General features: G+C 42.8%; 1 protein-coding gene across 2 annotated transcripts in view; it reads left to right on the plus strand.

Annotated features, from left to right (window-relative positions):
* Window positions 1-27,148, plus strand: part of SENP7 (SUMO specific peptidase 7) — a 1,147,653-nt gene that overhangs the window by 176,010 nt on the left and 944,495 nt on the right. For both annotated transcript variants that reach the window (XM_078657763.1, XM_078657764.1), the window contains exon 5: window positions 711-826. In XM_078657763.1, coding sequence (XP_078513889.1) covers window positions 711-826 — 116 coding nt within the window. The remainder of the gene's footprint in view (window positions 1-710; window positions 827-27,148) is intronic.

The following is a 27,148-nucleotide window of genomic DNA, read 5'->3' on the forward strand; positions in this document are numbered from 1 at the left end:
TGCTCAACATCCTGGGGCATGAGTGAGGAGCACCTTGAGCATACATACCTCATGGTGCGATGCCTCTTTTCACTTTGTCATCCCTGTCATTTAGCCTCCTAGAGAGCCACGAGCATGGGAACCCTCACTTCAAGGTTTGCCAATTCTGATTGTCCACTTTCCTTTCACTGCTAGCTGGTGCCCGCCTACTTGCAACACAACTCACAACTGTACTTAACAATATATGAGAAAACATTGCATACCTTCCTCTTGAGTACCTGAAGCCTATGTCTAAAGACTATGTCCGCTCCTACCGTAACTGATGTTGGCTGGGTATGTCGAATTTTATCCCCGACCTTTAGTCACGTATCCCATTTATGAGGGTCTTGGACCCCATGGATTGGTGGACCAGGCCAACTACCTTTTACATTCTCAATCGTTCGTCTACAGTTAATCAGACGTGACCTTGAACCTGACCCCAACAGCCCATTTTGGCCAGTTTAAAACCGGAGCAGTCGCCCCCTCCCATGGTACTGGGCACTCATTTGGTTTAAACCTCTGCCTCTGATTGCTGCACTTTGCATGCCAGGCACTCGCACATTTTAAGTCAGGCTTTTTTTGTTCTCTGCGAAATCTGATGTTGACTTTATGGTATCTGATTGCTTCTTAATATTGAAACTACGTTAAATCTACTTCTAGAAAAAGAGTGGAGTAATTGTGCTGTTTTTTAGGCATGAGCAGCAGAGGAGCGGGACCAATTCTCCGGTTCAACAATCTCTGCATTCCAGAGAACAGTCTAGAAGCAGTGTTTTCGCATCTGCCAGTGGATGTAGCCAAGAACTTGAAGGTTTGAATTTTTTTTACATTAGCAGGTGAAGGGCTGTACCTGGCATGAATAATTATTCTGAACATTAAATAATTATAGGAAGTGCATGGGGAGAACTGTTTTTGTTGGATATATTACTTTCAACATTGTCTACCATTTGCATAGTTTGCAAAGTGTTAACATTTCAGAAGGAGGCTGTGACCACTTCAGACCTAACCATCAGTGCAGTAAAAGATTTGAAAGATCCATCAGCTGGGGTCTTGATGAAGAGGTTTTTGTGGTTACATTTCCCATTCCCCTTTTAAGGCACAGTAGAAGATTTTAGACCAACCCTCTCTTTTTAGATCGCCGTGCAATGAAAGATTGACAACTAAATTAGAGACTTTGAATTGAGTAGTTCTAGGAAAAAAACAAGATTTGTCCCAGAATCCATTCCAAAAGGTGGCAATTTATTCCACATTGGGTTCATGACATGAAGTGGAAATTACAGTACCACTTGCAATGCAGTAAGGGAAACTTATAGTCTTTGGTGACCAGTACCCCCAAACACACATGTATGGGTAGACTATTTCCAAACATCTCCAAGAATGCCAAAAGAAACAAAAAAAGCAACTGAGTACTTAATATTGTGTAGATTATGTTCAAGATCAGATTCCACTGATTTCCACTCATTACACTATAACAGTTTTGAGGCCATTATCTTGTGCAGGCTTTTCTAACAAAGTTGTGTTATTTTGATCAACAAAGGTGGATTGGAAGCTCCAAAACATCAAAGGAACATAGGCTTCTAATAATGCTACTTATTTCAAATTAAAGATCCTCAAAAAGAATGTTGACTAATCTGGGACCTCAAAGAAACAAACACCTGGATCACAAGGGGAAAAATCAGGATATTGGCTCTTCGTAATACTTTCACTCATGTGGCTCAAGTTCTATGTTTGGCCTCCATCAGCTCCAAACTGCTCTTTTTTTTTATATTTCAGTTTTATTGGTATTTCCCTGGGGCGGTAATGGACACAAATAATGCCTCCACTGTGATAGGTATAGTCAGTATGGCACTTATCTGATGACATTAGAACCATAATTGCTGACTATGCATGAACAAAAGCACAGTCTCAATTCTTTTGAATGTCCCCATTATGAGCAATTAGTCTAGGTTATTTTAGGATTAAGGACAACTTACATTTTCTTGCCAGAGCTCCCAAATCTTCTGATGTTTCTGGGGACATTACATGCTCGGAAGATTGGCCTTTCGAGGCCCTTATACTTATTTATTCCTTGGAGTCAGTTGGTGATTGGAGGGGAGAAACCTTGGCCCTCCAATTCTGGGAAGTGTCCAACTGGTCCAATATTATACCTAGGTTCACCAAGGCCTTGAGGTAGTGATTGACTTCTATGCCCTCAAGTGCATGCAATGCAGGTGGCTTTAGAGGAAAGCGGGATAATCCATCTGAGGATTCTCAAGAGGAAATCAAGAATCTAGATCCACATATCCTTGAATGAACTGACATTCCACACCGTGTACTATTGTGGAATTTACTCTTCATGCATTTCAAGGAATAGTCCTGGCCCATCTACCAGAGTCCTCGTTTGGAATAATCAAAGTCAAAGTCAAAAAGCTTTATTTCGATAAAATGTCATTATCATAAAAGCAGTTTAAAAGTAATAATAAAATTAATGATACATGTCCAGTTGATAACCAGAAGTACAGCATTTACTAGAATAAATATTGTTTAAGAAAAAATTAAACAGAGTATTTAAGCTTTCTGGCTCGAATAGCCCAAGCCCAAAATAGAAATTTTGCTAGGGCACAAGCATAGGGTACATAACTATCCGAAACAAGTATCCTGGTTGCCTCAACATGGAAATAATAATCTTTTTGAAGGTACTTAAATTGTATGATTTGGTAACGAGGAAATGGCCATCTCTTTGGGTTGTAGTGTGTTGTGCCAATCTTCATGAGTCAGCTGTCAGTATCTTCCTCCCACGCCTCACAAAGGGTCTTTCATACAGTTTATCACCTCCTCCACCACATCTGTTAATTCCAGCAGCATTTCCAGCAGTAATAACACTTACCATGCCTTCTCGACCACCACAATCACCGGCACAAGTGGCACCTTCATCAAGGTACTCCAGATCTTGATCCCGACACACTGGACCTCACCATAGGTCTCTTTTAAGGTCGAGGTGCCACCGTCATACCTATCGCTCAAGTTCACCTAATTAATCTTGTTCACAAAGTGTTAGAAATTTAGTTTTTGTTTGGCAGAGGTATCCACCCTGTCAAAGCAGGAACCACAATCCTTGTCAGGATAAGTCACAAACACACCCTAAATTAACCTGTGCTCACTCTCTGGTAGCTTGGCACAGAGTAGTCAGGCTTAACGTAAGAGGCAATGTGTAAAGTATTTGTGCAACACTTCAAACAGTAAAACAGTGAAAACACCGCACAAAAAGATTCCACACCAGTTTAGAAACATAGAGCTTAATTTAATAAATAAAACAAGACTAAAATGACAACAATCCAATTAGTAGAACTTGAGATATAAATTGTTAAAGAAAGAACTGTAAAATAGCGCTTAGAAGCAATAAGCGCCTATTTAGGATATCTGGTGACGCTGGACTGCAAAGTCGAAAGTTCCGGCTGACTGCACTGGAGCGCAAACCGGATACAGGGATCCACTTGGAGCTGCTGGAAATAAGTGCCTTGATCCAAGTTTGTGTTGACGTCGAAGAAGATGCAGGGTTTAGCCAAGGTGAAGCGTTGGTTATGATCCCACAACACATGAGATGTGCTGTTGTTTTCCATGCAAAGTCGGCAATGCGTCAGCTCTGATGGTGATGAGCTGGCCCCGATGCAATGCGCCTGTTCTATTCGTATAGCAGAGGATACGTCGATTCAGAGGGTGGTGCGCTAGTTCCGAAGGAGATGTGCCAGGTCCGCTTCATGCAACAATGAGGATCTGCTGGGTCTAATCCACACAAAGGCGAATATGTGGCATTTGTGATCCTCAAAATGTCTAAAAAGCGCCGGTTCCATTGAGGATGTGCGAGTTGGCTGAATGAGCACCTTAGACTTCACTTCCAAGGGTCGAAGACTACTGTGGCACCACTTGGCAGGGCAGACTCACAGATGGCAGAGTCCAGGTGCAGATGCAGGTATGGTGGAAGTCTTTTATGTCCCTGAGACATTAAATCAGGAGGCAAGCCCTTGGAGTCAGTGATGAAGGCCCAGTCCTTCTCACCCAGGAAGGGGGGACAGCAGGTAACAGGACAACACAGCGAGGCAGGTGTCCAGCAAAGCAGCAGTCCAGCTGAATGGCAGTCCTTTAGAAGCACAGCAGGTCCTCCTGGTAAAGTCTACACGGGTCCAGAAGTGTACTGGAGTGGTGGTGTCAACGGTTCAGTACTTCTACCCAGATGTGCCTTTTAACTGAGAGAGCCTTCAAAGAGAGGTCTTTGAAGTGCTCCCTTCCTGCTCTGGCTCCGAACTCACTACAGAGGGTATGCAGCCCTTTATGGGGGTAAAGTACACAGCCTATTCATGTGTAAATGTGAGGCTCTGTCCAGCTCCTCCCTCCCATCCTACCCAGGGTGGCCCTTTCGGATGTAGATGTCCATCAGTCACAACTAAGCTCTCTCTCTCTGGCTGTCTAGTGGGACTGCACAAAGCCCAGCTGTCACCCACCCCAATCCTGCATTCAGAGCCAGGCTGCAGGAACCAAATGGCTAAAGTAAGAAAATACCAGTTTTCTAGAAGTGGCATTTTAAGACTTACAACTTAAAATCAGACTTCACCGTAAATTCTGATTTTAAATTGGGAGTTCAGAGATACCAAACTTGAAAAGTCTCTCTCTTCACAATTGGGAATTGCACTTAAAAGATGTAATGAGGTAATACCAATGTTACCTTATAGAAGAGATAGGCCTTGCAGTAGTGAAAAACTAATTTGGGAGTTTTTCAGTACCAGGGCATGTAAAAGTACTTGTCCTGCCTTATACATACATTGCACACAGCCCTCTGGGTTGTCCAGGGCCTATCTTAGGGGTGACTTGTATTTTTAAATAGGAAAGGTTTAGGTATGCTCTTCTTGGAAGATACAACAGGTCACTGAGGGATTCACTGCAAGAGGTGATAGACGCAAACATTTCCTAAAAATCCTCCATGATTGCAGGATCTAACTAGGTCATCACTGCTGCAGCTGATACACCCACACTAGCAGCTCATATACACTGGCATGATTTGGGTTTGTGTTGCTCCTCCTGGCTCAGACTTGCAGGATTGAAACCTGAAGCCCAACACAGTATTTTAAATCTCCACTTTTCAGGGAACACTTTGAATGTAACTGGTGAAATTCAGTAGTTTTGGGAGTATAAAACGCACTGTTTAACTGACATTTTCACGTAACTAAAATATATATATATATGTATATATATTTTAGGATGGTGTTATTTATATATTTATAATATTTAAGGATTGTTTTTAGAAATCATTTGAGTGGAAAGTATATTTTCATACTTCCATTTATTTATAAGTGATTTTCTGATGGATCAACCTACAATAGTTAATGTATTTATTGCTGTCCTGAATATATTTGCACTTTAAAATTCAATGTAATTTGCACAATGGTAATAGTCACCTTACTGGTATCCAGGAACTACTGAGTGTTTTTAAGTCTATTAATTTATTCACTTGATAAATATTGCACTGGTTAGGTTAATCACTTTGATAGGTTTGACTGTTTTACATAGTTAGAAACTCAAATAATTTATGCTGCTATTTTCTATGAAATAATGAAATTCATAGTACTGTTCCCTTTATCTTATACAATATTGTTTTAAAGGGATATTGGATGGTTTTTGGGTCATATTTATACATTATGTATTATATTGATGACCTTAGACACAAAGTATATATGGAGTGTTTCTTCTATGTCAATGAAATTACTGCACTGCACTTGCACTTTAAATAGCGATGAAAATTGCCATGGAGTTGTCATGTGATCAAGGGCGGGATCGCCCGAAATGCGTAACTGCGGCATTGGCTAAATAAAAAATACCTGCACGAAATTATTGGGTCCACGCTCGACGGTTAGTGTGGCAGAGAGAAGTGAAGGCGAGGTGGGAGTGATATATATATATCACACAGTTCCCCTTGAAGGAACCCCAGACCCTGACAGGGCGGCTTCATCGTGCAGGAAGAGGAAATCCTGCTATGTACAACCATAACTTACAAGAACAGAGAGACAATGACTCCTGTGTGAAACAGGTTCCAAACACTTTATTTCACCCTTGGTGACAGGGCTGCGGTGTGCCGTGTATCACTCGCCTTTAGTGCTTACGCGTTTTGACTTTAATATAAATATATATATATATATATATATATATATATATATATATATATTATTTTGAACCAAACAATCCACCTCCCACAGTGACACCATGGAAAGAAGCACGGACACGAAGTGGTTCAGGATTCGGCATCTCTTTATTCGTTGATGTCGCCCTCAATCCTGAGCACAAGGAGAGACGCGTTTCAGCCACTAAATGGCCTTTGTCAATCTAGTTTGGCAGAAATTTTCACAGGTATTATATAGCCCCACCCACTAGATTTATAAGTTAACATGGAAAACATACTATCATGTATGCACTCCTATTACACCAACATTACGTCATGTGCAAACTGTTTACAGCCAAGATAATAATAACAATGCAGGTACATCATAGCATCATAAAATATTGCGCAAAATGCCAGATTATAATTCTACATGCATAACATACCTATAATGCAGACTGCACAGACGATTATGTTAAAAAAATCAATTCAAACATTGAATACAGTGGGAATGCGTATAGGCATTATACCTCCATAGCCAAACTCTACGTCCTGTATTGCCTTAATAAAATTAACAATTTAAAAGTGAACGCTATTAAGCCCTGCAATTCATAACTCGTAATTACTGTCATTGTCCCGGAAAGCTCTCCCGAGCTAAGGATTGATATCTAATGATATCTAACCCTGACTCTACACGCTGCTTGCTGCAGTGTTAATGTCACATTCCTAATTGCGCATGGCTTCTTGCCTGGATAAACACACAGTCCTCTCAGGGTTGTATTTACTAGACTGTGAGTAGAGTTTAAAACCCAAAGTCCAAATCAGTTAAGCATGTGCTGCAACCCCCTCAGGACTGCCGATTTATATTTTTTATATATATATATATATATATTTGTATATATATTTGTATTTAGGAAGCTGGTTCTCTATATAGTGTACTATACTGTGCGGAGAGTCTCCAGTTGGTTTACAGAGGCTAAAGTAGATAATACTAACACTCTCTTTTGTGGAAGTTTGGGCGAGCAGTTACACACCGGTTGCAGTGGCATTTTGCATGACCTTCGTGAGGGGTCCTTTAGGGTGGCACAGTTGGTGGTGCAGTCCTTAGGTACCTTTTTTAGGTCCTATGTCTTAGGTACAAGGGGTACCATTTACTAGGGACTTTCAAGGGATCCAAAGGGTTTGGCAATTTTGGAACAATTGTACAGTTTAGGGAAAAACACAGGTACCTGGTTAGCAGTAACTCAGCACACTTTCAGCCAAAAGTGCACCAGATTCCCGGGGAAAGCATGTCAAAAGGGGCACTTTCCTATACACCCCCTCACGAAAGAGAATGAGAGTAACTTTTCCCAAAACAATCTTCTGCGTTATCATGGTCAGGTCTAGGTCAGTGTTCCACTGAAAAGTCAATTCCCTATAGGGATATTGACCACCTAGATATTTGGGGTTTTCACCTTTCATCTGCATAAGCCACCTGAGAGGTCTGTGGTTGATTTGAACTAGGAAGTCAGTACCAAACAGGTATGGTCACAGCTTGTTCAGGGATCAAACCACAAGAAAGGCGTCCCTCTCAATGGCACTCCAATGCTGTTCCCTGGGTAGAAACCTCCTACTTATAAAAGCAATATCCTGGCCATGGCCATCATTGTTGGTTTGAGTTAGGACCATTCCTATCCCGTGCTCAAAGGCATCAGTCTGCACAGTGATTTGTCTAAAGTAATCTGGAGCTTTGAAAGTGGGTGCTGAGCACATAGCCTCTTTAAGGGTGTCAAACGCCTTTTGACAACTAACTGTCTAGTTTACCTTTTTGGGCATTTTCTTGGTGGTGAGTTCTGTGAGAGGTGCCACAATGGAACCATACCCCCTCACAAACCTCCTGTAATACCCAGTGAAGCCAAGAAGTGCCTTTCCTTGAGTCTGAGTGGTTGAAGCTTCCCAAACCAGAATGGTCTGAGTTTTAGGTTGTAAGGGACGAACTTGGCCTCTACCTACCTGGTTGCCCAAGTATCCAACGGTGCCCTGCCCTATCTGCCATTTGGATGCCTTGACAGTGAGGCCTGCAGTCTGCAGGATCTGCATAACCTTGCCAAAGTGGATCAGGTGATCCTACCAGGTGGAACTATAGACAGCAATAGCATCACAATATGTGCACTAAAAGATTCTAGCCCATCAAGGACTTGGAAGGTGTCAGTGGCATTATTTAATCCAAAGTACTTTACAGTGAACTGATAATGCACATTTGGTGTGGCGAGTGCTGCCTTTTCATTTGCCCCTGGAGCCATGCCAATCTGCCAGTACCCTGTTGTTTAGTCCTAGGTGCTGAGAAATTTGCCTACAACCAATTTGTCTATCAACTTATCGGCTCTAGATATAGGGTGTGCATCTTTGTTAGTGGCAGCATTGAAACCCCTCTGTAGTTCACACAAAAGCTAATTTCTGGTTTCCCACCCTTGGAGTGAGGTTTGGGGACTAAGACCACTGGGCTAGCCCAGGGACTGTCAGAGGGTTCAATAGCCCCTAACTCCAAAATACTGCAGACGCAGCTTTGATGTTCTCCTTAACATGGTCAGACTGTCGATAGATCTTATTTTTGACAGGCATGCTGTCTCCAGTGTCCACATCATGGGTACTAGTGTGTCTGCCCAGGGGTTAATGAGAAGAGCCCATCATACTGCTCCAGATCCTGCCTGCAGTCCACTTGCTGTTGGACAGAGAGGGTTTCTGAGTAGACCACTCCATCCACTAACCCATCTTTGGGGCTGCTGGAGAAGAGGTCAGGGAGAGGTTCAATCTCTGCTTACTGATCCTCATCAGTTACCATCAGCCTAGTCACTTCAGACCTGTCATGGAAACCTTTCAGGCGATTAAAATGGATCTCTTGGGGCTCCTGCTAGTGCCAAGGTCAACCAAGTAAGTGACCTTGCCTTTACTTTCAAGGATAGGGTAGGCCTGGTCCATTTGTCCAGGAGGTCCCTAAGTGTCACACGCTCCAAAACCCATACCTTCTGCCCTGGTTCGAACTCCACCATGGCAGCCTTTTGGTCATACCAGAGTTTCTGAAGTTCTTGGCTGCTGCTTTCCTTTTCCATATGCTCTGCCATCTTGGAACTTGGGCCCAGTCCATAGTCCACAATATCTTGTTTAGGCTCATTGAGAGGTCTCTCCTAGCCTTCCTTAACCAGACAGGATGGCCAAACAAAAGTTTAAAGAGGGAAAAATGTACTCCCTTCTCTGGCACTTCTCTGTAAGTGAAAAGCAGGCAAGGCAAAAGTACGTCCCATCTCCTTCCAAGTTTTTAAGGGAGTCCCATGATCATGCCTTTCATGCCCTTGTTGAATCTCTCAACTAGGCTATTAGTTTGTGTGTGATATAGGGTAGTGAACTTGTAAGTCACTTCACATTCAGTCCACATGTTTTTAAGATAGTCAGTCATGAAATTGGGTCACCGGGTCTAGTGGCTCAGTGGACTAATACCTCAACAGCAGGAGCCTGTGTTCGACCTCATGTTCTTGGGTTCAAATCCCCGTGGGTCCACTCAGCCTTTCATCCATCTGAGGTCGATAAAATGAGTACCATTGAGTTGGGTAACAAGAAACATCTGTTATTCAGTGCCAAGATACCTACGGGTGAGCATGCACTTTACAAATACACATTATGTTATCTCGGTCTGACACCACTCCTTAGGAAGACCCACCTTGGTAAAGATACCAATCAGGGCCTTAGCCACTACAGGAGCAGTGGAAGTCCTAAGGAGATTTGCCTCAGGATATCTGGTAGCATGATCCACTACTACCAGCATAAACCTGTTTCCTAATGCAGAAGGAGTATCAAAGGGAGTTACTATGTTGATTCCAACCCTTTCAAAGGGTACCTCAACTACCGGAAGTAAAATTAAGGGGGCCTTTGCTTGTCGGGTTGCACAGAAGTTGCAATACTCCTTCACCTTCTGGGGCTTGTTTGACCAGTAGAAGTGGCTGACAAGCCTACTCCAAGTTTTGCTACGGCCAAGATGCCCAGCTAGGGGGATGTCGTGCCAATGTGAGGATAAACTCTCCGAACTGCTGAGGCACTACCACTCACATGGTGGCACCAGGTTGGGGTCTCTAGCCTCAGTTCACAGGAGCTCTTCCTCCCAGTAGGTTCTGTGGGAACCACTGACACCTCCCTGTTCCTGTGCAGCAGCTTGCTGTCTCACGCTTTCCATAGTAAGACAGGCCCTCTGCCCTTGGCACAGCTCTTACCTAGAGGGTCCCCCTGAGCCTAGGAGCTCTGCCGTGTAAGGCCGAAGTACCTGGGGCTCAGTTCCCTCTGGGGCTGACAGGTCTCCCTGAAGAGAGGGACCTGAGCTAGTGGCTGTTCAGAAGCTGGCTTCCCAAATTTCTTACATTTTCTCTTGGAGGGCTGGTCCATCATTTCAGGCTGCAACATCTTTTTCACCCTAAGCCTTGTTTTGCGCTCAGGTTTTATGTACACCAATTCAGGAATTCCCAGCATGGTTGCATGGGGGCTTAAACTCAATGTTAGTCCAAGCTGAGGACTCCAAATCATTCCCTAGCTGACATTCAACTGGGATTGCAGAAGAGACCACTACCTGTTTCAGACCAGTAACCCCTCCCCATGCTAAGGTCACCACCGCATGGGATGGACCTCAGTGACATTGTCAGCGTTGGGGACTGTATAAGTCTGTCCAGTCAGATACTGTCCTAGAGGAACCAGGTTTCTGTCATCATGGTGACACTGGCACCTGTATTTCGCAGGGCCTCTACTCTAATCTCATTAGTTAAGGGCTGCTGTTTATATTTCTTTATATAAGTAAGCCAAACAGCTGGGTTTGCAAGGTCTACCCCACCCGCAGAGACTAGTGTAGCAACTGTGTGTACTCTGATTTGCTCAGGGCACACTAGGGATCACACCAGGAAATTTGCCATTCCAATAATACCTGGAGTCGTATTAGGGGGATTCTTTTTGGGATAGACAGAGTCTCCAGTTCGGTGTCCAGTCTTCTGACAGTTGTGACACCATACCGTTTTGGGATTCCAATTCTTACCTGGGTACCCAGTTTTTGGTAGTGAAGAGTTTTGGGAGACCACCCTCCTTAGCAGGTTGTCGGGGGCCTTTCGAAGAATATTTACTTTTATCCCTAGGCTGTCACCTTTCCCTGGGGAAGCGTAGTAACCCCTTTCTTTTGGTCTCCCCTACCTGTGTTAGTTTTGGTCACCCTAGTCTTGACCAAGTGGTCCACCTTTTTCCCATTCTTGGGGAGAAATTGTACCAAGGTCTACCAAATACTGGTGCAACTTTGATAACAATTCAAATGTGTTTTTTCTTAATCAAATTATACAGCCCATCATTGTTATGCACAGTTTTACCTTTTAACCAATCACCTAGTGTCTTTACTGAAAAGTCTACTAAATCTAACTAGGTTTTCGAATCTCCTAGAGCCTGATTCAATATTCTTCAGTGGTAATTCCATAGCCCCCAATCAGGGTACCCTTCATGTTGTCATAAGACCTAGCTTCTGGTCCTGTCAGTGTCAGGAGTCTATCCCTGCACTTATCAGAGAACAGTTTCTAAAGGAGAGAGCTCCAATACTTTTGGCCGACCTTCCTTGCACTACAGGCTCTCTCAAATGTTGTCAACCATCATCATGATGTCATCACCTTTTGTTTTTTTGGGAGCAATCCCTTTGGGGATTTTAGATTCAAAGGGTTCCTCTCTGTCCCTAGGATTAATATTACTGCCACCATTTATGGGTCATAAATCAAAATCTGCCCTTTCCCTTTCTATTGCCAATATTCTGTGCTCCAAGGTTATTCTTCGGGCCAATATTACCAAGATGATCTCCTCCTCGGGGAGATTTTCAGGGTACCTTGAGCGACCTGAAACATCCTCACTAGAGTAGAGGCATATTCGGGTCCTCTTCCTCACTCACTGACTTGTTCTCAGGGTCAGTGGCCTCATCCGTAGGATGGTCCAGTTTATACTCTGCCAATAGCCTCTAAAGTGTTACAGTGGTAGGGTTTGAGCCTGTTAATATTTTGTATCCTTTGCAGAGGATCCCTAGCTACTTAAATGTAAGCTGCAGGTAGGGGGCACAGTCGAGCTCCTTAGCCACAACCTCTGCGTCATCCATTATTCTACTAATGTTGGGACCCTTTTAGAGCTAGAAAAATTCCTAACACAAGTTTTCTTAGTCCAAACTGTAGTAAATTTTTAAATCGTAAACAGTTTTAAACTTCAGGGACTTAACCAAGGCCCTAACCGCTTATTTTAGAAATTTAGAAAAAATTGACATATCGCAAAAAAACATTTTTAACTAAAGGCAATTTATGGATTTACTTGTGAAGTCACTTATTACCAAATTGGTATCAGCAAATGCAAAGTCATAGACCCCACCGCTGATCCACCAATGTAGGAAGCTGGCTCTCTATACAGTGTTCTAGAAAGAAGTACACTGTGCAGAGAGTTGAGGGAGTCTCCAGTTGGTTTACAGAGGCTAAAGTAGATAATACTAAAGCTCTCTATTGTGGTAGTATGGGTGAGCACTGTGGCTTATCAGAGGGTGGTGCTAAGAATTTGTTGTACTCACAGAGGCAATAAATGACACACACTCCAAGAATAAGTCCGAGGACAATTTAGAAAAATAGCATTCTGTTTTTATATATTCAAATTCAAGAACTTACTTTCAATGTAAGTGCAGTTTTCGATAAAAATATGCACAGGTAAGTAAAGCTTTTAAGCCTGTACTCTTTTACGCACAAAGCAATCCTATGGGAGGAAAAGTTAAAGATGCATATAAGATAGGTACAGTCTGTTTCTGGGGTTCATCTTCTGGAGTCGGAATAGTTGTGGACCACGGTTCAAAAAGTACCCGCAGTTCGTCGGAGACAGCCCGGGTTCTACCAGGAGTAGGGTGCTGGTGAGGCTGGTAGGTGGCACTATGAAGAAGGAAGGGGGAGCACCTGAAAAGAGGCTGCACAGGAGGACTTGCCGTCAAGTCCGACAGCTCCCAGAAGAGGGCTCAGTTCACCAGGGTGCACAGTTGATTTGTTGGGACCCAGGACCCGGGGGGCTCTGGAGCAGGGTAGTTTGGTCAGCTGGACTGGCTGGTGTGCAAAGATGCACCTCGCTGTCAGGTACAAATAGCTGGAAGAGGAGAAATCACGGCAGCTGGGCAACTCTTGAAGTGGGTCTCAGTGATGCTGATGTCCCTCCTTGGCTACTTGGTCCTGGCGCAGTTAGAGTCCAGACTAGACACTCGCGGTCTGTGTTTGGTGCAGGGCATCCGGGAGACTGGGTGTCGGTGCTGGACAGATCTAACCTTCCATAGCACGAGTACCTTCTCCTAGTCGTCTGTGGCATCGGTTGGTCCGTGGAGCTGCAAGGCGGTGGACCGGACTCCGCTGGTCGGTGTCTGCGGACTGCAGGGGAGTAGCTCCTCTACTCCAAGGGAGATTTCAGTGTTTGCGGAAGTGCTGGCAGGCTACCGAAAGCTTTCGTATTGCTCCAACTGGCAGGAGGAGTCACTATGTCGTGATTGTCAAGAGAGGGCTGAGGATAGCATGATTTCCCACCAAAATTCTGCTGCAGTTCCCTCCAGGCAGTGACTCGTCTTTGTCCTCCTTCTGTTGATTTGTTGAAACTGAGTTCTTGAGTTCAGGTTTGCCACCTAAATGCTCAATTTAGGGGTGTTAATGGGCATTATGGGGAGGGACAGGTAGTAGCCAGTGGGCTACTTACCTTTAGGGTGGCTATACCCTCTATATAACCACTTCCTGTGGGAAGTGGGCATTACCCTGACACTAGAAGGTTAATTCCTGCCAAACAACTTGGAGGAAACTGAAAAGTGGGGTCCAGATCAGCTGGTCCACCCTAGGGGTGGTGCTGGCTGAATGTGGGCACACCTCCTAAACTAATTTTTCCTCCTATCTTGCCGCCAAAATGTTCGGTCAGGACAGGAAGTTGGGCCACTCTGCCCAGAGACGTTCCTGTCCTCTGGAGGCTGTCACCTCAGGAGGTCAGGAACCCATCTGTGGTGGCTGGCTGTTCAAGACCAGTCCGCCAACTCACTAGTAGTCTTAGGTTTTAAGGGGGCACCTCTAAATGCCCTCTGTGTGCATTCAGTAATCAATCTAGCAGCGGCATCAGTGTGGGTTTAAGATGAGGTGTTTGGTACCAAACACCTTTGGGTACAGAGCAGCCGTGATGTAGCCAGGGAGCACTTAATGACAAGTGTACAACCCATGTACTGGTTATTGCTTTCCTTTGCACTGGTAATATCTAAGGGTGAACTTAGATATCACTGGGACATATCCACTCTTGCAGATATGCCCTCACATGGAATAGTGCACCTTACAGCTGTAAGTCCTGCTGCAGGGGTGACGTACCTACACCACATGTAGTGCTGGCAGGCGTGGCACACAGGGATGTGGGCCATGTTTACACTTCGGTTTTCTCTCCAATGGCAGTGTGCATGAGCTTGGTGAGGGGTCGCTTAGGGGTGGCACAATTTGTGCTGCAGCCTTTAGGTACCTCTTAAGTCCAATGCTGTATGTACCAAGGGTACCATTTACTAGGGACTTACGAGGGATCACTAAGGGTTTGCCAGTTGTGAAACAATCATGCAGTTTAGGAAAGAACACTGGTGCTGGGGACCTGGTTAGCAGGAACCCATGACACGTTCAATAACAATTTGCCCAGATAACAGGCAAAAAGTGGGGGTACAAAGCAAACACAAGGAGATGATGGATGGAGCGCTGAAACTTTTCAGACACTCACCCCCAGTCACAGATCTGGGTTGAGTCCATCATCGTTCTTTAGCTCACTTCACCACCCCAGTTCACACCCACCTATATGCAAATCAGTCTTGACCCTGTGCCTCATGGGAAAAGTCAAGACCGAACTGCCAAACCAGGTCTTCCCTGGACCGGAAACAAGCATCCTGGGACTGGTTTCGGGGTAACCATGTCAAAAGGTGAACTTTCCTACATATATATATATATATATATATATATATATATATATATATATGTATGAGGAATTTGTCGCAGTAGATAGACATGCTTTGCATACTCCTACCATCTAGTGTTGGGTCAGGATCTGTGTCAGTTTTTTGCTCTGAAGAAGGCTTTCGAGTCACGAGGTAAGGTGACTCCTCCTCTTGGTAATAGTGTGCATGGGCATTGACTCCAATGTTAGATTGTTTTCTTTCCCCATCGTGTTCAGACGTGTATTACGGCGCTCTGATTTGAGACCGTTATTGAGATCCTTTCAGTGCATAATCCACTCTACCCTTGTCGGTATTGTTTAGAACGCTTTCTCCTTCGTCGCGTATCACAGTTCAGAAGACTCTCACTGGTCTGGTTGGCACTTTTCGATCTTGGCCTTCGGGCCTTGCCCGTTCAGGCTACCCTTTACTCTCATTCGACTCCATCGATGATACACTGCTGAGTGAACAGGCTCTGTTTCAATTCTGTCCCCAGTGCCATTCCAAGTACCCGCAGACCGACCTTCACAAACTCTGCAATCTGTGGTTATCCCCCGAGCACAGATAAGAAAATTGGGTAGCATGTTGGTCGTTTTGATAAAAACAGACCCTGTGGGACCATTGGGCACGACGCAGAGAAATGCAGAGAGGTGAAATCGAACACAAGCCCAATATCTTTGGACAGGAATATATTGAACAAGAGGAAGATCTCGACTCCTATGTAGCCAAAGAAAGGGCCTTTTCGGTTGGACTGTCGGATGATCTGCCGTTGGGTCTTGGTGTCGTGAGTACTTGAACGCCTCACCTGCGTACAGTAAAACTTTTGGCTTCCACAAAGTAAAAGGCTTCTGGGCTGCCACTGCGATCTGAAAATTAAAACTGGTTCAGTTCGGAAACTTTCGGCACCGAAATAGTCTCCGGTTACACTGTCAAAGCCTATTTTGGAGACAATGCCGGGGAGACTCGACCTGCAAAAAAACAAAAAAACTGATCCATATCCATCCAAGGACTGGCCGCATTATTACAAAGACTGCATCAGTGCCTTCTACCAAGTGGCAAATCTCTATCCAAGAAGCCATAGATTTGACAATACCCATTAACGGAGAACAAAAACGACAAGACTACCAGACCTCTGCACCCTATTTCTCCTTCTCCATCTCACATACCACCACCTGTACCTTCTGTACCTCACTCACCACAAAATCCCTTAAATATTACACCTTCAGGGTCTCTACATACAGATCCAGATGGGGGGATGATGACACTTAAGGCGTACCACCACCACCAGGCCCCTGGCAGTATTATGACATTAACACCCCCTCCCCCCCCCCCCCCCCCCATGGGATACAGATCCGGACCTATACTCTGCCAAACCCTCATCTCCTGATGATACTACATCATATCAAGAGCTTATTACTAGGGCAGCAGCATTCCATGGGTTTACACTGCATAAAGAATACTTGTAAGAAGATTTTTATATTTGAGACATTGTGCACCACACATAAGGTGTGTCAAACTCTTCCAATGCTTAAAGGTATGATGCGCCATGCAGATGATATTTTTAAGGATCCTACACAGGATCCCATTATCACCCCTCGGTTGGATAAGAAATATAAGGCTGCACCATCCGACCCAATTTCTATTCTATGCCAGCTTCCATCAGACTCCCTAGTTTCAAAAGCCCTTAAATGTGCTAACTTGTAAATTACAGCCGATGCACCTCCTCCTGAACCGGAATCTAAGGTTATTGATGTGTTAGACAAACGGGTTGCTGCACAATCCGCCAATCATTGACAAATTGCCAACACCCAGGATTATTAGCCTGGATATGACAGAGCTCATTGGGAAGAGATGGAGGAACTCCTCTAATATCTCCCAGAGGAACATAAAAAGAAAGGGCAAGAACTGATTCAAGAAGGAAAGTTCATTCCCATCTCCTCCATTTGATGCACGCTGGACTCTGTAGGTACTAAAGCCAGAGGCATCAATAAAAGTGTTCTCCTACGGAGGCATGCCTGGCTGCATATCTCTGTATTTAAACCATAGGTCCAGCAAACTTTACTCAACGTCCCATTCGACAAGGAGCATCTCTTTCTCCCACAAGTAGATGAGGCATTGGAGAAGATGAAAGACTCTGAGGTTGCCATATCTATTGGGGCACTTAGAACACCTACTCCTCGGGCTCCTTTCATCGATTCTCTTATAGAACAGGTTCCAAAGTAACATCTACAGATGCCGCTGCATCCTCCTACAGGTGACAAACCAACACCTTTCCATCTAGAGGGTATGTCAGAGGCAAATACAGGGGTAGCAAATTCAAAGGTCGGGGCAAAGGTATACCAACCCGTAATGCCCCATCCTGTAACAAGCAGTGACTCACTTATCCTCCCCCCGATCATGCTACAATCGGCCACTACAGCACAGTGTTTTCACCAAATGCTTAGCAGTGGCAGCAGAGCCCTTACTCAGACAGAACATTCATGTCTTCTTTCATCTAGACGACTGGCTTATCAAAGCTCATACACACCTTCTGTGTCGTCAACACATTCAGATTACCATAAATAGATTTCCATAAACCTCTTACTTCAACTGGGGTTCACTATCAACATCTTCAACATTCACAGTTGCAACCATATCTAGGGGCTATGCTCAACACTCAATTAAGTTTTGCCAAATCCAAATGCAGCCAAAATTCAAGCACTGCTACCACAATTTCAAGCTAATCAATACTTAACTGTCAAAACTATCCTTCGTGTTTTGTAAATGATAGCATCATGCATCACTATAGGCCCTCATGTAGGACTGAACATGCATCCTCTACAAGATTGTGTGGCACGACAGTGGACTCCGTTACAGGGTCGACTGGGTGATCTAGTATTTGGAGACCTCATTATACAAGGGGAGACCCAATTAACCCTACGGCAGCTGGGTAAAGTACAAAAAATAAACATAAATAATGCCTAGGAAATAATAATTCAATCAATCAAAAAATAGAGATACAGCAAATTATATCTTCCTACTTAGGTTTACTCACTTTTACAAGAATCTGTATCTTCAAACAATGGCAACCCAGACAGAGTTTACAAAATACCAAGCTTTGTTTTGTTTATTTCACCATCTTCTTCAAAAAATGAATATATGTAGTTTTTTCTTCTTTTTTTCTAAACACACATATATATATATATATATATATATATATATATATATATATTACCTACTGGCGGTCGCCAGTAGGTATATATAGTTAGGATTTTTTCTCTATGGGTTTTTTGAAAATTCTATGTCTAATAACTTTGGCGTTTGTGGACGGAATCGGCTGAAATTTTCAGGAAAATGGCACATTTTGTTTCTGAGCAGCCCTTGAAAATTTGGGGGGGGTTCGTGCAGTGGGGGCCGAGAAAAAAGGGGGGTCCCAAAACGTGTTTTTAACATTGAGTTTTCCATAGGGCGGTTGGCCTCACTTTTAGCCCGAACGGCTGAATGGATTTGCACGAAACTTGGCAAAATTGTAGGGACTGGTAGCCCGATGTGCCTTTTGTAGGTCTCAATATATGTGCTCCAGTGGATTTTGAGAAATTAACGTTTAAAAAAAGATATATATCTGTAACAGCGGACCGGTTAGCGCTCTGGTTCGCGGACTTTTCCCGCAACGGAGCTTTGTGAAGCGAAGCTGATTGGTTCTCCGGCGTCTGTCAACATTCCAAACAGTCCGTAGCGGCCGCCATCTTGTCTCTCGGTAGGATCGAGAGACAAGAGGAGGTCAAAAAAAAGGGGGAAATAACTATAAGGGGGCATAGTAGATCCTCGCTGACCCCCTAGGTTTGATGTGGAGGTTTTAAAAGGGCCCCGCGGGGCAAAAAAAAATAATAAAAATAATAATTGAACGGCTGAATGGATTTGCACGAAACTTGGCAAAATATTAGGGACTGGTAGCCCGATGTGCCTTTGCTAGGTCTCAATATATGTGCTCCAGTGGATTTTGAGAAATTAACGTTCAAAAAAAGATATATATCTGTAACAGCGCTCCGCTTCGCGTAACGGAGGTTTGCGAAGCTGATTGGTCATTCTGTCACTGGGCTATAGTTGGGCTACATCTGGCTGATATTTGGGCTACATTTGTTTTTTTGTGTGTCTGGCGGCCATCTTTGGGCTACATTGGGCTACATTGGGCTTCATTGGGCTACATTCGGCTAATTAGCAAATAGCTCATCGCAAACTAGGAATGGTAAAGAATCGCTATTTATTCCTTAAAGTTCGCTATTTAGGAAATGCAAATAACTTTTATGATACATATGGCGGTTCATCTCTAACAAGATAAGAAGCATAGGGATAGATTTATGATGACTGGCGCATCACCAGGGATGTGTTAGTCATTCTGTGCCGCTGTTCCGTCACCTATGGTGTGCTGCATTTACAATGCGGCGCATCATGGGGCAAAAACAGCACAGATGCGTGATGTATCTGTGCCGTAAAGGTGGCGCATTGCTGGAGTTGTATCGCAAGTGTGATGAAGCTCCAGCAAGGGTCGGGGGTGCCCCTGTCGCAGGGTTTCTGTTCTCACACAGAACTGTGGACAGAGGATTGGAACCTCGGCGAATTAGGGTGTCCCAAAACTCACGTTAGTAATCAAAAACTATTTAGCAAGCTAGGTACAGTGTCACATTGGATATAACAAACTCTCAATGTTTAGACAATCCAGAATATGAACTTATAGTACCTCAGGATACGTGGAACTCATGAACAGTCGGTCGTTATATATTTCTTAGAAACCAGAACATGGAGTTAAGAAGAACACATGTGTATTTGAAATGTTTATTTACTAATGCCGTCTTCTCAGGCGTAGTACCTTAGATAATAAAAGTACACATATTATCAGTAGCAAAATTACCAGCATAGTTACTAGTACATAAAAAGTGAATGGTGATAGTATGTTAACATGCTGTAAATGAATAAGAGTTAGCAACACTTATAAGCAGCCGCGGGCCGTGGAGGGAGTTACGGTGAGGCAGGGAGGCGGGGAGGGGGAGAAGCAGGGTGGAGAATACAAGTACACATATTATCAGTAGCAAAATTACCAGCATAGTTACTAGTACATAAAAAGCGAATGGTGACAGTATGTTAACATGCTGTAAATGAATAAGAGTTAGCAACACTTATAAGCAGCCGCGGGCCGTGGAGGGAGTTACGGTGGGGCAGGGAGGCGGGGAGGGGGAGGGGCAAGGTAGAGAGGGCTCCACCCTGCTTCTCCCCCTCCCCGCCTCCCTGCCCCATCGTAACTCCCTCCACGGCCCGCGGCTGCTTATATCTCACCCTCCCTAATACACATATTATATTATTTGCTAAGAAGGTCTCTTTGTGTTGGTTTAGGGCGTGTCCATACTTTAGTGTCTTACATTTGAAGGAATCACATCAGCATACACCAGCTCTCTCTTCATGTGAACCGCATCAACTGTTGTGTATGTGTGTTCGGCAAAGCAATATAAAACCCGCCTCATGCCCAGAATTGGCAGAAGTTGCACTTATGTTATGAGTATGAAGTCGTGGAGATCAGACCTCATAACAATTCTGTATCGTGTTGTTCTTGAAACTTTAGCACTCGCTGTACAGATATAGTTTAACAAGTAAAGCAGATAGTAGACCAATAACATATTATTCTCATGTAAACCACGATGAACTACTAGGTGGAAAGCTAAAGCAACAACTAAGTGTCGTGTGCAGAAGTTGCAAAAAAGGAAAAATGGCGTTTAAACCGGTAATGAGCCCATGCTAACTTAACACGGTGTAAAGATATCCAGGACCTAGATGACACCTCCTCATGATCCGGAAACGAACTGAATAAGATAATAGAAGTGCCATCTCATGAGAGCAGATTGCAAGTTTATATGTGGACGGTCCGCAAGGTAAAGCATTAAAAACTAGGAAAATTCAATGCTAAAGAAAAATAAAACAGCCAAGTACTTTATCGAGTCTTAAGCCAATAGGCAAGGTAAATAATAAAAACTTGTCAAATAAGTCAATGAATTGTCAATGAAATGCTAGTACTCAGCATATCAAACATGAAAAAGGTCTATGACATAACTGTGTATGCAAAATAAGCTGCAACAGCCTCCAATAGGAAGTCACCGTCTTCATCCGAAAACAGTTCAGCCATCCAATTTAAAAGCGGAAAAGAACATACGTGCTCTCCCAGCACCGGATCCTCTATCACCATCAGAGGACAGCTCGGTGGGTTTTCAAGAAAGCTGTGTTCCAAGAAAGACTGTGCTGCCGCCAGTAAATTCCAGGGACCAAGTAGTCCATGCATCAATGCCACAGCCATAATCCTTTCGCCAGGACAAATCAACTCGTGAGTAATGATAGGAGTCATCAGCTGATTAAAGTCGACGTCAGGAGAAACCGGTCCGCAGAGACACAAATCAATGGCCCAATCGAAATCACAGGTCAGGCAGTGAAATACAGGCTGGACACAGGTGAAGTAGGAGAACCGAAAAGATAATCCATATGCCGTGCTTAATATCGCCAACGGCATTGTGCCATAATATTCTAGCATGCGATTGCGGAACAGTGTCAGCAGCTGCAGGGTCGGAGGTTGCATAGGAGGGACATCCATATTTAAAAATGTAAAAAAGCACAAGAGCGTCCGCTGGTAATGCAAGTAAAAATGCAATCCACGAAGCAGAGTGGAGAAAATGGAATGAAAGGGAGCAGGGATGACTCCAAAGATTTTCTCAAATGAAGTCACGAGACCACTGGTAACAACTTTAAAAAAGTGTGCCAGGGATTTTGTGGAGGATGCGTTAAAGATAGTCGGAAACATGTTGCTGAAATTGAAAGGCAAACCTGTGTACGGGTGTTCGCTATGTGAAGTACGAAAGTTTCACGGGCCGAACTCAAGGCCACCTCTCTCTGAGACAAAAGAGCTCTTATTCTTGTCATGCCGTTGAAACGTGTCCCAAGGTTGGTATTTGTGGCCAGATTGAAAACTCCCTATGTTCATGTGTGGGAGGAAATAGAACATTTCTGCAGCAAATAACCCGTTCACTTACTGTTACGATAAAAGGAATACTTTTTAATTAACTCAGAACAATCTTCATTATTGAGCATCAAATAACTACCATTTTCCAACAACTTGAACGTGGGGATGATAGCAGGAACTGGCGTGCCTTGCAACACGCAAGCCATATTTGGTCGGTGTTTGTTGCATGAATCGTGTAACTGTATGTGCCTACACATTAGTGAATGATCTGGCGTCTCAGTGCATTCCTCTCCATTCAGATAAACTTCTTGATCATCTTTGAAACATCTGTATGTGTATGGAAGCGACCAGACCTCATGAACAAAAGCACTACCTAAAGGTTCATAAAGACCTATTGGTATATATTTCATACAATTTGAAAACTTATATAAAGCAAAAGGCAGCGTTATTAAACCGTGGATAAGGCATGTTGCCAAAAAACCCGCAATCCTCTGCTGATGATGTCACTGAGCATGTCATGAATGATGTAATATGTGACATCATCAGTAGTGGATTATGGGTAATAGTATCTCTAGTTTACTCCCCTATAGCTGTCTTTCTTTTAACATAAGTGTGTGTTTCCTTCCCTTATACTTACTGTTTTTGGTTCGCTTCCAGTTCGCGTACCAGCGAGCGAACTAGGAAGCGAACTAAGAGAAATAGAGGTTGGCACAGTTCCAAATATTGTACCAATTTTTTAATAACGGGGAGGTAGTTCTGAAAAGAACTTTTTTTTTTATTTTTCTGAACATTTTTTTACTGTTTTTGAATTTTTCGGAACAGTTTTATATTTTTTTGGGTTTTTCTTGGAGGGGGCAATGAAAACGATTCATTGTAAAGGGCTCAACAGGAGCAACAAAACAAAAAAAAGAAGTATTTATTATTTTGGGCGTTTCGGACAAACTTGCATATGATAGTCAATAGCTCTGTTGATCAGAGTGATGCTTCTTTCTCCGTAGGAAATGAATCCATCGCAAAATACGCAGGTGTGTTTTACTTCACCAAATCTCATTTGTATATGTGGCACCATCTCCCTGCCCTCTGGTCCCGTTACTTCCGGTACAACAGATCTTCTGGCCATAATAGGGAGATTATCTAGGTCGTTCCGAAACTGTGCAGCACTGTAGTTGTTAGGATGCCACCTAGTCATATGGCGATGCATTGTGTAGTTTCCGAAACTGTATTTTTTGTCGGTCCCTCTGGACAGTCTATCTTGACATATAAGGCAAGTTACGTATCTTGCATTTACTTTTTTCTGACCTTTGGGAATTTTAAAAAATTGCCAAATGAAGTTTTCTTTCCGGTGAGACGTCTTGGGCTGCTCAGGCAAAAACTGCCTCTCTTCGTGCTCGTCCTCCTGTTCCTCTTCTTCTTCTTCTTGTTGAATTACAACTTGAGCAGGTGGTCCACTCTTCCTTGGATGTGGTGGAGGTGGTGGGGAAGCACCAGCTGAAGCTACTAAAGAAGCCATTGCTCAGTGATCACAAAGGGTCTTTCTCTCACAATGATGAAAGTCAGAGTGAGGAAAGAAGGAGGGATTTTCATCATTTGGGAAAAACAAGAGTTCTCAACCAATCAAAAGTGTTCATTTTAGATTATATGACCTAGTCTTACATCATTAGGAAACCAAAAGTGAAATGAACCAATGAAAAGTGTTATTACCAAGTCACATGACTTGCTGTGTTTACGTTAAGCGCTTTGCTTCCAGAAACCTGCGCTTTGGCACTCGCTTCGCGTACCAGTTTGCTAACGTAGCACGTCATATGACGTATCAAGCGACAACGTGGAACGTCATGCGGACGGGAGGCGTCACGATGTTGTTTTCTAACGCGGCACTTGCGGTAAAGAAACGTTTACCGGCTCGCGGTCTATTTCGCGGCATCAAGGTCAGCTAACGGGAAGCTTCCCGATTCGCGAAGCGGGAACGAAGAAAAAAAAATATTTAAAAAAAAAATTATTCATAAACATATAAAATATATTTTTGGATTTAAAGAAGAATACATTTTACAGCTACAGATATTAGCTGTTAAAAAACCAATGAAATTCACAGAAAAAACCATAGGTTATAGACCATATATAGTTAGGAATTAGCATTTACAAAACCTTGAAAATTCACTGAAAAAACCATAGGTTATAGACCATATATAGTTAGGAAATAGCATTTAGAAAACCTTATTTTACTCACACAAAACCATTGAAATTCCATATATAGTTAGTTGCACTAACTATATATCGCGCACCTGCAATCCACTGCTGATGATGTCACATATTACATCATTCATGACATGGTCAGTGACATCACTGATGACATCACTGATGACATCTCAAATGACATCACTGATGACATCACTGATGACAACATCCAGTGACTGTATGCTTCTGTAAAGTTAAAATATGTCTTACATATTGAAGAATGAGTGGATGTATAAGTGTCTGGATGAAGGATTTAGTAGGTGCATGACTGACTGTATAAGTGAGTGATTAAATGTGTCTCACTGAGTGCATGGGTTAGTGACTAAACTGTTTTAAATTGTGCATCATTGTGTCTGTTGTTTTGTAATCTGATGCATGTGTTGATCATTAGCTATATGACTAACTATATGGGTTATTGATTAGTTGCCCAAGTATTTGTATGGGAGACTGAGTGTGTGTGTGGGTGTCTGGGAGGTGTATGACTCTGTGCATAGATGTGTGAGCAGTTGATTCACTAGATGTATGGGTTCAAAAGTGCATGTGGAAACATCTGTATGGGCGGTTGACTGTGTGCATGAGTGTATTGGTGAGTGAATGGATATCTCAGTGCTACATGTCAAAGTAAGTACATATGTAAAACACAGTACATGTGATAGTTGACATATATAAATAACTGTGCATAAGAGCCAGTGAATGTGTGAGTGGCTGTATGGATTATTGTGAACTTGTATCAGGGATTGTATAACAGAGTAAATATGTGTTATTATATGTTCCAATAAGTAAGGTGTGTATAACTATATAGTTGAGGAAATCGAGGTGTGATTGATTCTTTGCAAGACTGACTAGGTGTGTGAGTAACTCCATGGATGAGTGACAGTCTGTGAGTGTCTGTTTACACTGAGTGTATCTAAGGTTATATTAGAGTCTGAAGAGGTTCATTGTATCATCACATGAATGATGTCATCAGTGATGTGATCAGTAATGTCAAATGAGATGTCATCAGTGATGTCATCAGTGATGTCATTTGAGATGTCATCAGTGATGTCATCAGTGATGTCACTGACCATGTCATGAATGATGTAATATGTGACATCATCAGCAGTGGATTGCAGGTGCGCGATATATAGTTAGTGCAACTAACTATATATGGAATTTCAATGGTTTTGTGTGAGTAAAATAAGGTTTTCTAAATGCTATTTCCTAACTATATATGGTCTATAACCTATGGTTTTTTCAGTGAATATATATATATATACATAACCAATATACTGAATACAAACAAAGATATATATATATATATATATATATACACACACTATAATTACGTTATTGACAAACTAACCATATATATTTTTTGAACCTTTAAATGTCTTAACCCTTATTTTTCAACAGAAGGATGCTTCCAAAGCATGTACAACAAAAGACATTCCTTAAATAAAAAAGGTCACCATGAAATAACAGGAGCATATGACCTCTAACCTCTATTATTTTTGCACTCCTTCTAATTTCATTTACATATACAAAAATTTTAGATGGTGCCTTCAACAAAAGTGTTGACGCGTTTCAGCCCTTCGTCAGGGCTAGGGCTTTCAAGGTTCCGCTTAAGGAATCGAAAAAATCATTTTTACATATTTACATATATACACTAGGGACTATTGGTTCTTAACTTCTGTACCAATATATACAGGGACATTGTATTACTATAATTACATTTTATCATAGCTTCCTTGGAGTGGTACGGCATCTGTTAAATTTAAACACCTCCGTGATGATTGAAACAAAAAAGCTTAAATTCTCAAAAATAGAATTCCATTTATACCAAGGTGATCCATTCAAAACGCTGAATGCGAAACGCTAAAGGATCCCACAACCAATACTAAATGTTAAGAGTGAAGGTGACGAGATTCTTGCAGTGCATATATTTAAACGACAAAGCAGAAAGTGAAATATGAATCAATTCAACACCATCTTCTATTATATCCCTTGGCTCTTCGAACAGCACGTATATCTCTATTTCCAGACTTCCAATATTCAAGACTGCTAAAAGCAAAACGCAAAGTAAATCCACTAAGTACCAGGACTCATTTGCTCTATCGTTCTGTCAAAAACCGAAGCAATTATGGGCAAGACTTACCGAGCGCATTGAAATACTGTGACTGCCTCTCTTCCTAGTCTCCTTAATGTGAGACTCAATGATAATTTGCCGTTTTCCTGTAATCAAGGCAAACTATATTTAGTACCTAGTTATAACCCTCCTTAGCACGTAATATATCCGATTTCTCAATATATACACATGACACAATCCTACCTCTTTTCCGCGTTGCTACTTCGCGTCTGTACGGGTCGCCATTACTCTCCACAAACGTGTGAAACATCACGTGATACGGAAGCAGATAAACCCTCACGCTGCAACTCCAAAATAAAGGAAGGACTACAAAAACCTTATTCTTGCCGGTAAAACTAAGGCAGTGAAAAGATGACTACTGTGGTCACTGCTATCTTCAATGTAGCCCTAAACTTCTACCAATACGCAATCTTTTTTCCTTGTTTTTCTTTTTTTCTTTTATTCTGGGATTTACAACCACGCCATTCATTTTTGGTAAAATTCTTACGTGCCATATAAATCATAGGGTATTTTCACCACATGTCATATATGTTATAGGGTTTGACTGCTATATCGTCCCTCTGTCGCTAATTGACATATGTACATCCTACGGGGTACAACTACTTTTTCTTGTTCATATATTTATATGGATATACACCTCCTATGCAAAACAAATCTCAAATTACTATATTACAAAACACCTTATACCCC

Source organism: Lissotriton helveticus, chromosome 8 (assembly GCF_964261635.1).
Source record: "Lissotriton helveticus chromosome 8, aLisHel1.1, whole genome shotgun sequence".
In the NCBI taxonomy this organism is placed as follows: domain Eukaryota; kingdom Metazoa; phylum Chordata; class Amphibia; order Caudata; family Salamandridae; genus Lissotriton; species Lissotriton helveticus.